This window comes from Sinocyclocheilus grahami, unplaced genomic scaffold (genome assembly GCF_001515645.1).
Source record: "Sinocyclocheilus grahami isolate Dianchi unplaced genomic scaffold, SAMN03320097.WGS_v1.1 scaffold179.1, whole genome shotgun sequence".
NCBI lineage: Eukaryota > Metazoa > Chordata > Actinopteri > Cypriniformes > Cyprinidae > Sinocyclocheilus > Sinocyclocheilus grahami.
In genome coordinates, this window is record NW_015505358.1 from 1,451,679 (window position 1) to 1,464,751 (window position 13,073).

General features: G+C 32.6%; 1 protein-coding gene across 1 annotated transcript in view; it reads right to left on the reverse strand.

The window, feature by feature from the left end:
- The window catches only part of LOC107594125 (leucine-rich repeat neuronal protein 4), a 4,005-nt gene extending 2,011 nt beyond the window's left edge, over nucleotides 1-1,994 (reverse strand). Inside the window, exons 1-2 of the mRNA XM_016284072.1 lie at nucleotides 1,907-1,994; nucleotides 811-910 (exon numbers count right to left, since the gene is read on the reverse strand). Of these exons, the coding sequence (XP_016139558.1) occupies nucleotides 811-910; nucleotides 1,907-1,918 (112 nt within the window). The 5' untranslated portion in view covers nucleotides 1,919-1,994. The remainder of the gene's footprint in view (nucleotides 1-810; nucleotides 911-1,906) is intronic.
- Between the last annotated feature and the right edge of the window lie 11,079 nt (nucleotides 1,995-13,073).

Consider the following 13,073-nt stretch of genomic DNA (forward strand, 5'->3'; position numbering starts at 1 on the left):
TACAGCTATTATCATTACGGTAAAAAGACCGTTGAGGTGCTAAACGACACAAAGTAGATGTACAGTCATCTGAGATTGAGCTTTGACCAAGTCATTTGTATAATCACTCTTTATGCAGAATGGAAATCGATGCCCCGCTCTTGAGACACTTTAGTCTGTAAAGTTAAAATAGAAAAAAAACAGTGTTTGTGTGTGTTTCAGATCAACACGGCGGTGCAGTTGTTCCTGGTGTCGGCGTCTCTGGCTGCGCCGGTGTTTCACTACACTGACAGTGTTTTACTGCAGTCACTGTGGTGCGGTTTTACTCACAATCACATCCTCACATCAATATTCTAAGTATTGACTCCAATTAAACAAATGTATATTGTTTGTTTGCAGGTACATTACCGCTCTGACGACCGCAGCATCCGGTTACAGCTATTATCATTACGGTAAAAAGACCGTTGAGGTGCTAAACAACACAAAGTAGATGTACAGTCATCTGAGATTGAGCTTTGACCAAGTAATGTCATCTTTTCCAAGATCGACATCTATATGAACACAAATCATTTGTTTTTAATACTTTAAATTTTTAAGCAAAACTCATGCATTGAATTGTGGTGTGTTGTTAGTAAGGACATAAAATGTTACTACAGTATATACTGCAGGCCTAAAAAGAGAAAGAGAGTTTGTCTGGTAAGATTTTTTTAATTTACAGTAAAAAACAGACAAAAACACTGAAATAAACGACATTCTAATTTATTGAGATGCACCTGTGTGTGTGTGTGTGTGTGTATATATATATATATATAAAACAATGCATATTCATACCACATTTAGGGTAGGGGTTGTCTCCGATGGGAAAACAGAGTGGTGATGTTGCATTAGTGCTGATGTCCTCAACGCTGCTGGAGTTTAATGCTGGAGGATCCTGTGTTCTCACACACACAGCAGTCCAGAAAAACATCACAACATAGTGTGACGTCACTTGCATCATCTGTTTAATGTAATTTAAGTTGAAATGACTTAAAGTTGATAAACTTAAGTTGACTGACTTAAATTTGACTTAAAGTTTTAAACTTTTTTTTTGTTTTTATATATATATATATATTTTTTTTTTTTTTTTTTTTTTTTTCAACTGTTCTCCACAGGATAGTGTTGCCACCAACATTGTCTTTGAAATATAACTCTTGAAATACAACTGCTTCAAACTTCTTCATTAATATTTCAAACTGAAAACCACTATGTGATGTTTACTATGTTTCTCATAATGCTTTTGGATAATGCATACCCGGGTTATTATAGTTACCTGAAACTTAAACAACAACAACAAAATGTTACTTGAAATAAAACAAAAATTTAATAAAAAAATTTAATTTCTAAATTAAATTAAAGAAAAAAAAATCAGCTAGTTAACAAGGCAACATTTCTAAAATAACAAACTAAAATTGAAATAAATAAAAGCGATATAGACATATTTAAAAAAAATTATTAAATTAAAATGACAGACACAACAAAATTGCTAAAACTTAAACTAAAATTAGAATGAATACAGAAAATATAAAAATTAAAACTAATTCAAACTATTAATAAAAACTAAAATAATGCTGATGCATACTTTTTTGAGCGTCTAAACATATAGGTGACATCATTTACATGCTTATGAAGAAGTTGAACAACTTTCTGCAAGTTAATACATTTCTAAGTGTTCTGCCATCACCATTCACAAGTTAGTTACATTTGCATTCAATAAAAATCCAGAGTTTCCTTTATAATTTCTACTCTCAGCATCATAAATGACACATAATAGAGTGAACATAATAGAGTCCACTTCAGTTCAGACACATTCTGCATTGCTTTGCATTATATTCAATATATATTCATTATATTGCTCCTGTGAACACAATGAAGTCTCTGATTTACTCACACAGATCTTCATCCGTCTCAGTGGAGAAGTTCAGCCTCAGTCTCAGGATTTTATAATGCATAAAGCGTCAGAAACAATCGCGTTTGAGTGTGAGTTTCTCAGGACGAGTTGAGGAATGCAGAGATCGAGTGGGAGGAAGTTAAGCGGTGAACGCTGCTCGTATCTGATGAGGTTTCACACATTTAAACAGGCCATAGTTTCCCTCTCACTCATGTCTGTTCATCCTGCTCAACATCTGCATTTCTGTTAAATATCTGATGAGCTGTTTAAGATTACAGATTCAAATACATGATCGAAGGTGTCAGCAGGTAAAATTAAGCTTATAAATCATACAGAATAAGTGTTTTTGAGAAAGTTTCCTGTAAGGGGTAGGGTTAGGGGTAGGGTTGGTGTAGGGCAATAGCACATACAGTTTGTACAGTATAAAAACCATTGCGCCTATGGAATGTCCCCATAAAACATGGAAACACAACATGTGAGTGTGTGTGTGTGTGTGTGTGTGTGTGTGTGTGTGTGTGTGTGAGAGGGAGTGACCTGGCACCATGCTCGCCCTGCACAGACGTCATTCCTCCTGCATTTTTCTCTGACAGTCTCCTGATAACACTTGACTAATGAGTGCTGTGATGATGGGATTCTCTTTCCCACTATGGGTGGTTTTAAATGAATTGTTTTTGTGTAAATAGCATGCAAAAAGTGAAAGTTTGCAGTTGTGATCTTGAGGAACTGTTTCTAACTGATCTGACCCTTAAAATCACTTTTTGGTCATTTGATGTAGCCAGATTGACTTAGTAATATTACATATTTCTCAATTTCGACTGTTTCCATGTGAAGCACAGTTTTAGGTTAACTGATAAAACATTTACAGTGTAGTGTGATGTATTTAAAATGTTGCATTAAGGGTCTGACTCATACATTTCAATAATTTTACTTTTAAGCTGGTGTGTTAGAGGCTGATTTTCATGCGGTCCTGATAAATGATTTTTGACCTTTTAGACTGATTGTGGTTTAAAAATTTTTTCCCCTTGATTATTTGCATTGGCAATTTAGGTTATTTATGTATGTATGTATGTATGTATTTATATATAAATAAATATTTATGTATAAATTGTAATATTTAAATTATATATTTTTTTCATAAGCATTTTGATATTTATATATTATAAAATATATAATATAAATATTTTATATAATATTTAATATTATTATTTAAGTTTTTTTAAGGCATTTGATATTAATTTACATTCACTTAAATTGAAAGAATGCCAATATAGTTATCATGAGATTATGTTTGCATATTTAAACTATATGTTAGAGCTCAATGGGTAATGCAAGCATGACCAAAAAAAGTCTTTGTTCATGTATAGGTCGTGCATACTTCCATAACTTTCATAACATTCAGACATAAGAGTAATTCAGTCGTCCATATTGTTTATTATATAACTTTCATTTCATAAGACAGAAATGTCAGTTGGTTTATATTGTGTTCTCTTTACGGTCAGTGTTTTGTGTTCTCCTGTACTCAACAGAGGGCAGCATTGCTTCATTTTGATCCATTTCGTCAGAACGTTTCTTCATTTAACTCAATGTACTGTAGTACTGTACAAGCAGTGCATATATTTTAACCCATGTTCAAAGTGCATTTAATACAACTGTGCTCTTTTGTAAATGCAGCATGTACTGTATTTATTTATGTTATAGTGATTTATAGGTTTTGGTGGATGTTAATCCATAACAATGTCAACATCTAATTATTTCAGGTGCAATCTTTGTTTAAATGTCACATCAAGAGTATATTAGTTCCTAACACAGTTAGTGGTTATAATATAAAGCTCGGAATGTGTCTAATGTGGTTTAAAGGAGATCCTTTTTAAATTTGTGGTTTCGCAGTAAACAATAACTGTGTAACTACAGTGTTTTGGCGGTAGCTATTATGAATATGGTCATTTTTTGTGCAGCGCTCACTCATTGGACCTGCTTAATCATAACCACATCCACAAACATGCATGCCCACTCCTACGCTCACCTCATGACCTGAGCCAGAGTTCACGCTGAAGATCTTCAGCTCTTCAACCTCAGCTAGAATGATATTCCCTAACATTAGTCATTTAATTAGTGCTTGTTATCAAGGTCAGTTACTGAGATCACATCTGGTGCATCTTCATGTCATGAAGATGTTCAGATGTGAATGAAGTTTCAAAGCTAGGGGAAGCATTTCAGCAAATAATGATTCAAATTTGGGTTTCTCAAACGTAAAGCTATTGTATGACTTCAGAAGACTGAATATAATGCACAAGTCATATAAACTACTTTCCTGATGCTTTTTTTTGTCATTTTAGGATCTTGGCAACATCAGTGAATGTTCATTTTTGTTGTGTGGAGAAGAGAGCAATGTGAACAGTATTACAATTAATCCAAAGATTTGTAACAATATGAGGTGAGAAAATGCATTGCAGTTTTCCTTTAATGAAAGCTATGAAATATTTAAATTTATGTTTAAAAGTTTTTTTTTTCTTTTGGTTGTTTTGTTTATTTATTTATTTTTTAAATAAATTCATACTTTTATTCATCAAGGATGCATTAAATTGTTCAAAAGTGTCAGTAAAGACATTTACAACGTTACAAAATATTATATTTCAAATAAATGCTGTTCTTTGGAACCTTCTATTCATCTAAGAATCCTGAAAAGAAAAATATATCACAGTTTCCACAAAAATATGAAGCAGCACAACTGCTTTCAACATTGATTATAATATCAGCATTAATGTTTTAGAAAGAAGCCTCTTCTGGTCACCAAGGTTGCATTTTTTAAATTTGATCAAATATACAGTAAAACAGTAATATTGTGAATTATTATTATAAACAACTGTTTACTATTTGAATTCATGGTTTCCATGAAAATATGAAGCAGCACAACTGTTTTCAACATTGATAATAATCAGAAATGTTGCCTGAGCGGCAAATCAGCATATTATACTGATTTCTGAAGATCATGTGACACTGAAGACTGGAGTAATGATGCTGAAAATTCAGCTTTGATCACAGAAATAAATTACAGTTTAACAGATATTCACATAGAAAACAGGTATTTTGAATTAAAATAATATTTCACATTTTTACTGTTTTTTTTAATCAAATAAATTCAGTCTTGGTGAGCATAAGAACATTAAAGTATCTTACCCACCTCAAACTTTTGAGCAGTGCTGTATTTCTGAAAAGCAACATTAATTTCTCACACACAGTCAGGAAGAGAACACCATCAAATATCACACAAAACTTCCCACCTGTGACCGAACGCGGTAGGAAAACACACGCATTCTCCATAATAAGTGTATTGTTTGGCTAACAGTTATTCTTTATGGACACATTGGGCAAAACTCCCAACTTCTGCTGCTCAGACGCGGTGTCTTAGTTTGCATCCTCAGAAACCCGAAGCCTCACTGCTCTTATTGTCTTTCTAAACAAAATCATCTGGCAGCTCTCCCAAAGCCCTCCGGCCGCAGACACCTGCCTGTGGTCCTGAGCGGGACATGTGTGTACAGTGCCACTGCGGGATTCAAGCTTCTGCATGTTAGCGGCCCATTCAGGAGATGTACTTTCCCTCGGCTATTTTAATAATGTATTCATCAGCAACACTTGAAAGCGATGACAGCACGCCCTGATGTGTTTACACACCTTGCCCACATTGCGTGTCCCAGGATGCATTGGGACGTGTGGGTTTGGACACAATGGATGCTTGTCTTTTTGTTTTAGAGTCCAGCATGTTCTCCTCACGTCTCGGAGATTGGCAGCTTTTTCTTTTCTTCTGTCGGTGTAACAACGCTTGCCCTCACATGTCGGCCTGTAAATCCTCGGATGGGTTGCATCACATGCAGCGATGATTATAGCCTTGCCTTTCATTCAGATCTTCCCTTTCAACCTTTTGCAACAAGATAATTCTGGACTGAGTGTAGAAACCTCGTGTGATGGAATGGAGCGACTCTTGGTTTTCGACCGCATCACAGCACAGAGACAGCACTCATTAAGATAATAAATGATATTCGCTTAAATTCTGAATCTGGCAAAATATCAGTGCTGCGTTCGATACTGTCGATCATAACATACTACTAGAGAGACTGGAAAACTTGGTCGGGCTTTCTGGCATGGTAATTAAATGGTTCAGTTTTTTTTTTTTTTGAGGTGACCTGTGACGTGCCTATTTTGCTTTTTTTCTAATTTAATACAGTTTATTGCAAATCATATGATCAGCATAACAATTGTATCAGTTTTAGGTAAACGTGGAGGAATCCTAATTTTGACTTGTTTGATTTGAGTGGATGTTCATTTTTGTCACATCCCAGGTTCACATTCTAATGTGAACCAGTGTTATTTTCATACCATTGTGATATTATTAGGGTTTTTATTAATATTTTGAATGAGTTTTTGTTTTTAGATTTTCTGTTTTCATTTTAATTATTAATAATTTGTGATGTATGCTTTGGTCATTTTTTATTAGTTTTCTTTTAAAATGTCTATGTTTTTTAGTAATTTTTATTTCAGTTGTTTTATTAGGTTAAACTAAATAAAAATGAGAAATATTGTCTTGGCAACTAGCTGAAATTAATTTTATTATAATAAATTATATAATATCATAATATAATGTTACTTCACTTAACGTTTATTTTATTTCTATTGACCTTTTTAAAAAAAAATAGTTTTAGTAATCTATAATAACCCTGATGTAAACTAACAACTTGTTTATATATTAAGATATAGTCCTGGTTTTATTTATTTATTTATCTTTGATCAAAAAGTACTTTAGTCATTTTTATTTATTTATTTAAGTTTTTGTTTATTTTAGTACATCAATTTAAACTAAATGAAAATGAGAAATGTTGCCTTGGCAACTAGCTGAAGTGTATATATATATATGTATATACATAGGTAATTCTATGCTAATTCAAAGTGCTTCATATAAAAGATTCATAATAAACTGTTACAAATAAAAATAATTACAAGGTATAATAGTTTTAGTAATCTATAATAACCCTGATGTAAACTAACAACTTGTTTATATATTAAGATATAGTCCTGGTTTTATTTATTTATTTATCTTTGATCAAAAAGTACTTTAGTCATTTTTATTTATTTATTTAAGTTTTTGTTTATTTTAGTACATCAATTTAAACTAAATGAAAATGAGAAATGTTGCCCTATACATAGGTAATTCTATGCTAATTCAAAGTGCTTCATATAAAAGATTCATAATAAACTGTTACAAATAAAAATAATTACAAGGTATAAATTTGTTTAAAAAAATTAAGTTTTTTGTTTTGTTTTTGGAAATATTGTTTTAATTGATAATCAGTTTATATGTTTTTTCCTGTGTCCCTAGAACTAGCACAAGCCTCAGTGGCATCATCCTCTAGGAAGTGACATCATTGTGGTGGGAAAACAGCACAAGTATTATAAATTGTTCCGTAGGAAAGGAAAGACATGCATTCAAAGTCTAATGAGGATCCTTAATTTGAAAAGATATCAACCACTGGATAATGGCAGCTGTTTCACATCTGAAAGTTTGCATTAATGCACTGCGCAACCAAATTATGTGTTTGATGCCTTTAAATTTGCAGGCGCTGATTGTTGCCCCCTAAAAATGTCTCTGAACACTTCAGATCTTTCGCTGACAGTTAAGTGTGGCCATAAAGTTGTCAAAACATTGAGTTGGAGGTCTTTAAATACAGAGCAGATGCAGTAATTATGGTATAAGTAGGGAGCGTCTCACAGTAGCAAAGCCCACAACACAGCTGAGACATCAAACACCGCCGTGAATCCATCTTAGACTGAATGAAAGAGAAATGTAGAGTTGCTGATAGACAGATCAGTCATGCATTTCAGCCTGACGTTCTCAATGCTTGTTAGCAGTTTATTAAAGGGAGAGTTCGCCAGATCCTTAATGCTTACTGGATGAGCTGCGTTCAAAGCCACTGTAAAATGTCAATAAACAGATTACAATTAGTCCAGTTAACTGTATTACTTGGTGGAACACCCATATGTCAAAAACATTTATATTTTATTCTGGTCATATATTTCAAATTTCACCTCATTTTAAAAATCCCCCCCCCCCAAAAAAATAAAAAAATAAATAAATACATATATATACTGTATATATATATAAAAGTACAATTTTAATTTTCAATTTAAATAATAAAATAGAATTTAAACATATTTTCCACCTGTATTTTAGCATAATAATTAGCCTATAAAGAGTGATTTTTTTTGTGCTGTATTGGTTTACTTTATTTATTAAACATTGATCTTTAATCTTATTGCTATTACCAGGTTTGCAATATGCAATATGCAAATGCAATAAATAAAAAAACAAACAAACAACTACAATGGACTTTAAATATATATTATCGATATTAATAATAATTTAATATAATGAAACATTTTATTTTACTTGTATTTTAACATAAAAGATATTAAAGATTTAGGTTTTGTGCTGTATAGGTTTAGTTGAACTATTTCTTGAACACTGTTCAGTTAATCATATAATCAATAAACCTGTATTGCTTTACTTTGCAATCATTGTTAGATAAAATTATATTGTTTTAGCTATTTCCAGTTATTCAACTACAATCTAACCATTTCTTAATCTGCCACGTACAAAACATTCTCTCTTAAATAGTGGCATTTAAACAAAATATTAATCAATTCATGTTTCTTAAAGAAAAAGTGTGATTTTGTTTTTAGTACTGAAATTCTAACATTGACCAATAGCGTGAGTTTGGAGGCGGGACTAATGGCAACGTGTTTGGAAACAGTCATTATGTTGGCATTTCTGTTTGTTGCACAGTATATCAGTGCTAAACTGTGTGTGTTCAGGAATGAATTGTCTTTATAAATGGTTATCAGTTTGTTGGCTTAGGCAACTAAAAAAATCAAAATAAAGAAAAAAAATCACAATCCACAAAAATTAGCTGAGCATCACAACCGACGGCATCTGTTTCCAATATAGCGCGGCGGAAGGGTGGGTGCTTCATTTAGTGGCAAAAAACTACAGCCTACTTTATCTTTAAATAGCCTGCGGCTTTGGGCTGGACGGATGTGTGGCTTATTGTTGTATCCCAGATTCCATGAATCTTAGGCTACAGCTTCTGTCCTTTGAAGACAACAAGTGTACAATTAGAAGGGAATGTTTGCAATGCTTCTCTGCAGTCTCTGCGTGCTGCGCCGGACTCAGATGCAGCAGCTACTGTCCACCGAGCACCGTGTGTTGAGCCTCACGCAGGATGGGGCGCATCGACCACATGAAAGTGCTCTCTGACTCATTAACCTCCTGCTCTTTCAAAGCCTTTGAAACAGATAATAATTATAATTTACTAGGCAGGACTTTTGCTGCAAGTGTCGGTGCTTCTGAACGCTGCGGTTCATCAGGAAAGGGGAAGTGCTGGAGCTTTTTGTGATGAGACAAAAACTGATAAAACTGAAAGTATCTGTTGATTCATACTGATAAAATGCACAGCTCGAATCCAATACAAGAATTTGTCAAAACAACATACTGCATGCATAACTATGTAAACTGTTTTATATTCTTACTGCAGTATTTTTATTTAGTACATCGCAAAAAAAAAAAAAAGCGGAAAAAGGTGGGAAATTGCATGTTAATATATACCTTTTAAAATGTACAAAAAAAAACCAGAAGAAAAAGCTACAATGGACGTTAGCTATATATTTTCAATATAGTAGTAATATATAGTAATACAGTTTAATTTAAATATATTGTTACCTGTATTATAACGAAAAATATATACAGTATATACAGTATGTATGTATATGTATATATATATATATATCGGTCAACATCATCAGATAATAAAATAACGTGTCAAATGTGTATTCGGACCAATCTGAAGATGACTTTGAATGAATGAATTTACCTTATTTCGATTCTATTTTCTGTCAGAGAAATGCACATCACGCCTGCCATTTGTTTTCTGGCGTTGCCATAGTTACTAGTAGGGCCTGCTTATTATGAGGCAAATTATCTAAAAAATCCCATCTCATTTCTACAACATTTGTATGAGGGAGTTAACATGGCTGTGATCGAACTCATAGCAGAAGAAATGTGGAATAATATCCTTGGAATTACCTCGTATTATTAATATTTTAATAAATATCTGACAACAAGAAGGAAAACAGTCGTGACACTTGATAAATAGGTAATATAATATTTAAATATGCAGGTGATTAACCATTTACTTAAATTTTAGGTGAGTCTAATATATATATATTTATATCAATTTGCAGTATTGTGTTGTGATTTGGGAACATGGTTTTAAGGGGAATGAGTGGCCATGTTTAGGCTATATTATTTTATTGTAGTATATTTTATTAAAATTAAGCCATTATTGCTCTTGCTATCCCTAAAAGGCCTCATATCATAATTATACACACACATATATATATATATATATATATATATATAGTTCTGTATGGGTTAAGTTTAACAATTCATTGAACATTGATGTTTAATAATTTAAATTTTCACATTTTTTAAATAGAAAAGAATAGCAAATATACATACAATGGGTATAGTTAATAATCACCCCCTTTTAAAATAATCACATTTTGTTGCTTTGCAGCCTGATATGAAGACAGACACAGTTTTTGTTTTATCCAGCTGTATCTACTCATAACATCCAAGTAAAAAATATAACACCAACATGTCAGAAAAAAAAAAAATACAGAATCACTGATTTGGAAAAAGGATCAGCCCTTGTGTCAGTATTTTGTTGAAGCACCTTTTGCTTTAATTACAGCCTTTAGTCTGCAATAGATTTTCAGTGGGGTTTAAGTCTGCTCTGACGAGGCCATGCAAGGACATTCACCTTCTTCTCCTTCAACCACTGTGTGCTCAGTTCTGCTGTGTGCTTTGGGTCATTGTCATGTTGGAAGGTAAACCTTCTTCCCAATGACAACTTTCTGGCAGAGGGCAGCCGATTTTCCTCAAGAATCCATGTTTCCTTTTATCCTGACGAGTGCTCCAGTCCCTGCTGCAGAGAAACACCCCATAACAGGACATCACCGCCTCCATGCTTTATTGCTATTATTTGGATGCTGAGCTGTATTGGAATTCCGCCAGACGTATCGTTCGGTGTTGAGGCCAAAAAATTCGATTTTAGTCTCATCTGCCTCAGAATCTTCAAGGTGTGTTTTGGTAAAGCTCAGTCTGACTGCATGTGGCCTTTCTTGAGGAGCCGCTTTTTTCTTCAATGAATTTGTGATATTGCTGTCACATGCACACAATGACCACTCTTTGTCATGAATTCCTTCAGCTGCTTCAGAGTTGCTGTCGGCCTCTTGGTTGCCTCTCTGACCAGTTTTCTCTGGCTCTTTCACACTGCAAAAAATGGCTTATCTTACTTAGTATTTTTGTCTTATTTCTAGTCAAAATATCTAAAAATTCTTAAATCAAGATACTTTTACTAGATTAGCCAAATGACTTAAGATATTTAGTCTTGTTACAATTATCTGCCAGTGGGGTAAGTAAAATATTCTTAAAACAAGAGTATTTTACTTACACCACTGGCAGATAATTTTACTTGTTTTAAGCAAAATGCGCTTAATTTAGTTTTTCCCACTGGAAACAAGACTAAATATCTCAAGTCAGTGTGTTTGCAGTGCATTCAGTTTGGAGCGACGTCTTGATCCAGGGAGGGTCTGTGTTTTACCAAATACCTTCCACTTCTTAATAATAGACTCCATTGTACTTCTAAGCATTGATGATCATAGTGCTGTTGACTTGTTTCACCTCTAATCACATTTCATCTCTAATGCAAAACAACATAATATGAATACAAATAATTGAAATATAATTTAAACATATAATATAAATATATATATATATATATATATATATATATATATATATATATATATATACAACTATTTGATCAACTATTTGTTGCTCTGTTTATTGAACATAGATTTTGATATAGATATAGACATTAATTATAAATTATAGCACAACAAACAAAATAGGCAGGACTTTTGTGTTTTTGGATGCTGTATGTGGTTTATCAGGAGAGGGGAAGTGGTTTATGATGAGGAATGATGGGGAATTATAAAACCGAGATTATCTCTTTAATAACTGTATGTCATTTTAGGACATTGCACGGCATTAAGGGCTCAATGCATGCTTGAATGGCATTAAATCTTGCTTATTTTTCCTCTAAGAGCAGGAAATTCCAGTTTCTGCCGATGCAAATGTTTGACAAATTCACACACTGTGATTATCTTAGCAGTAGCCACAATCATCTGATCATTTCCTACCCAAAAGCAACCACAGAAAAACATATGTCCGGTTTAATGAGAAGAGCAGAGCTTGAGCTGCTGTATCTAGTAGAAAGTATCGTGTCATTATTAGTCATGTGTTTCCTAAAGCAAGTATCACTATAACTGTTACTCGTGCTTAATGTTAGCGATGTGATCAGACATCTAACACTAAGTGTTAAAAGTTTTTTTTAGGATTCGTCCTGCAGCGTTTGGGCTCCAGACATGAATGATTCCTCAGATCATGTGCTGTTGCTTTATGAAGTGATCAGATGTAGCCACTTTCACCTGCTGGACCGTAAAACAGGAGAACAAATCTCACAGATGCACCAGTGTTTTGTTTTTAGTGCCATTGAGATTTTATTTCAATTTTGGTTCAAATTTTATAAATTTTGTTTTGTGTTTTTGTTATTTTTTTATCACTTTTTAAATGTATTGTGCATGTGTCATATTTTTTATATTTACCGGTAATAATATATTTAATACATTTAATATTTAATTTTCATATCTAATATACTTTAGTGGCATTGTGATACAGTAGCTATACTTTTTATTAATATTTTGAATTATTTTTAGTTAAAGTTAAAAATGTTGTTTTGTTTTTATTTGTTATAAATTTTAGTGTTTTTTATTTTTAATATAATTTATACAAATGACACAGTGTCATTGAGATACTTGAATGTACTTGTCATTGAGATGTATAGTAATCAATTTAATTAGATTTTATTAAAATTGTAGTTATTTTAGTACATCAAGTTGAACTAAATAAATGAAAGTCAGACACACACACAAATATATATATATATATATATATATATATATATATATATATATATATATATATATATATATA